We start from the raw sequence: 2,985 nt of genomic DNA, 5'->3' as shown, positions 1-2,985 counted from the left end.
TGCCTACAGGAGACACCGCTTAAGGGTAAGTTTGAACCTCTTCACCCGTAGTATAAAAACTTCGTACATGATATGAAATACTAAACCGAAACTTGTTCTCTTGTAGTGGAAAGAAGAGAAATGAATGAAAAGAGACCTATACAAGGATGACCAACTCTTAGAGCTCGTCGGGGATCTTTGCAACTTCATATTGGACCAGATTATACACGTCAAAGGCGCCTACCATGACCGAGTCTGACTTAGGTAGAAATCCTTAGTATCAACACCTTTGTGAGACTGAAAGGCTAGCTCTAGTACGTTGATAACAATGTTTATGAAATTTATATATTTAATGATGGATTGTATATATTCTTGTGAATTGGATTTGTAATTGTAGTTTATATAATACTCTTGTGCTTGTAGTCTAAGGGGTTCGGAACGCTGGTTGCAGGGCGTTCGGCAACGCGAACGCGGTTCAGAACGCTAGTTGCGGGGCGTTCGGCAACACGAACGCGGTTCGGAACGTTGGTCGCGGGGATGGAATACGCGGAAACAAACAGTATTTTGGTCGAATTTGAATTGTAAATTTGAATTTTTTTTACGGAAAAACATACTGTAAGGACGGTTTTAGATTGAACCGCCCCTACAAACAGGTATTATAGAGGCAGCTGGTATTACAGTCGTCTCTACAAATCAATTTGTAAGGGAGGAACCGCCCCTACAAATGCATGATTTGTAGAGACGGTTGGGTAGGGGCGTCTGGCCAAACCGTCCCTACAAAAGATTACGAGACGCCCCTAAAAAGCGTTTATGCAGTAGTGGCTTTGAGTCTATTTTTGGAAAATGTTTGATCAGAGGTCTATTTGTAAAAAAAGTTTTTAAGAAGGATCAAAATGCAAAATTTAAGCACGATCACCAGCTAGCCCGCTTGCTCGTTCATTCCTGGACGCCGACCGCAAGTAGTACAACGATCCAAATAAATATCCATATGCATATGCATAGCATGTGCATGCATGCAACTTGGTCATCACGCACGGTCACGGGCATGCAAAACTCCAAAACACCACAAAATATGCTAGATTCTTTGCTTCCCGTGAATCGATGTGTGGGCATGAAATGAAATTAAAATGTATAATGCATGCAGACATGCAGTGCAGTGCCAGCTCGATCGATTCCTAGCTCTCGTGGAACTGATCGAGAGCTCCTCTCATCCATGCATCGTAGCATTTCACGTGGTGTGGTGAGGCCCTCGTGTTCCTTCCTGGTTCGTTGAAATGCTTGCTTCCCCTGCAGCCAGCCAGCCACTACCTAGCTACCCTAGCCCCGGCCCCCTGATGTACTGTATATAGAGCGATCGATGTACCTCTCTCGAAAATATGTATGCCGGCCCAAAATAAGTGTGCACCAGCTGAGCATACAAGATATATAATGGCGGCGTCGGCGTCGAGAGGAGCGGCGGCGGCGGCGGCTCTGGTGGTGGTGCTCGCCGTAGTCAACTGCTTTGCGCTCTTAGCGTCGGCGCACTACACCAACTGCCCGCCGCCGCCTCCACCGCCATGCCCTCCGGCCCCAAGCAGCGGCGGCGGCGGGATGGGGTGCCCCCGGGACGCGCTGAAGCTGGGCGTGTGCGCCAACGTGCTGGGCCTCATCAAGGCCAAGGTGGGGCTGCCGCCCACGGAGCCTTGCTGCCCGCTGCTGGACGGCCTCGTCGATCTGGAGGCCGCCGTCTGCCTCTGCACCGCTATCAAGGCTAACGTCCTGGGCATCCACCTCAACCTCCCCATCGACCTCACCCTCCTCCTCAACCACTGCGGCAAGACCGCCCCCAAAGCCTTCTACTGTGGCACCGCCTAATAATACTACATTACATGCATGCATGCTTCACTTCTAGGAGTACTTACATTCATCTCATCTATCGACGTCGACCAACCATGCATGCACACGCACGAATAAGTCTGCAGCTTGCCCAATGCAATCGCATGCAATTCTTGTTTCTTTCTTTCTTTCATTCTTTTGTGTTTGTGTAAGTGTAGCTGATGGTCCTAGCCTGGCTAGCTTTATTATTACTACCCTATTATTGTTTGATAAAATCTGCTTCTCCAAATCAAATTGTTTTTCGTATATACCAACATAAATTATTTTTCACTAGCAAACGTGCCCATGCGTTGCAACGGAACCCAATACATATTAGAATCGGACTCTATATCATCGCTAAACGTGAGTTGTTCCAACTTTTATGAGCATGGTTCATGAGTCCGGATCACATACATAGTCCAATAATACGTCAAACTCTGTATCGCGCTAGACGCGAACTGTTCTAACTCGTATGTGCACAGGTTATATATATAAGTCCGGGCGGAAGAAACTCTTCATTGTCTTGGTAGTTAGAGGGAGGTGGACGAAAAAATAGGAGGGGAGAAATTTTGCCTATTTAATATTAGGTATAGATGTGCTCATCGATCCATGTGGAACTTAATTTGTAGCTTGAAACAATTGATTTCAGGACTTAAATAAAGCACCAATCTAGGTGTCTTCTTAATTCGAACATTCGCTATCGTCCAAAATCAAGGTACTAAATAGCGTATAGCGGCGGATTGGTGTCGAGGGTAGCAGATCGCGAATAGCGGGCGCTATTGCGGACGCTAAGTTCCAATAGCGACATATGATAATTACATTTAAATTTAAGTGTATATATCCGAATAATCGGTATAAATATACATTTAACTATACACAACTCAAAGAACTGATGTCTCACATACTTAAATTAAGAAAAAGCATAGTGTTCCACAACTTATATAAGTCATTGTATATCAGAGTTTATAAAGAAATAGATTATGATAGCCATAAATATTTTGAAGACCATTCGTTATCATTGTTAAAAAAGTAGCTTGTTATTCTCATGGTCACTTAATTAAACCATCTGTGCATCTTAAGTGAATTAGAATTATTTATTTATTGCATACCATACCATGCTATTGCGGCTGCTACGAAGAATTGCGGAGTGCT

The 2,985-nt window shown here is 44.8% G+C and overlaps 1 protein-coding gene across 1 annotated transcript; it reads left to right on the top strand.

The window, feature by feature from the left end:
* Nucleotides 1–1,302: 1,302 nt before the first annotated feature.
* LOC136531949 (cortical cell-delineating protein-like) lies at nucleotides 1,303–2,019 on the top strand. Its single transcript, XM_066524603.1, has one exon. The coding sequence runs from the start codon at nucleotides 1,360–1,362 to the stop codon at nucleotides 1,831–1,833; it is 474 nt and encodes a 157-aa protein (XP_066380700.1). The 5' UTR covers nucleotides 1,303–1,359; the 3' UTR covers nucleotides 1,834–2,019.
* The last annotated feature ends 966 nt before the right edge of the window (nucleotides 2,020–2,985 follow it).

Source organism: Miscanthus floridulus, unplaced genomic scaffold (assembly GCF_019320115.1).
Source record: "Miscanthus floridulus cultivar M001 unplaced genomic scaffold, ASM1932011v1 fs_486_1_2, whole genome shotgun sequence".
In the NCBI taxonomy this organism is placed as follows: Eukaryota; Viridiplantae; Streptophyta; class Magnoliopsida; order Poales; family Poaceae; genus Miscanthus; species Miscanthus floridulus.
The sequence above is the reverse complement of the archived record's forward strand: the minus strand, read 5'-3'. Positions and strand labels throughout refer to the sequence as shown.

Excerpts from the sequence above, each read along its gene's own strand:
- LOC136531949 (XM_066524603.1), top strand. The coding sequence starts at position 1,360 with ATGCCGGCCCAAAATAAGTGTGCACCAGCTGAGCATACAAGATATATA.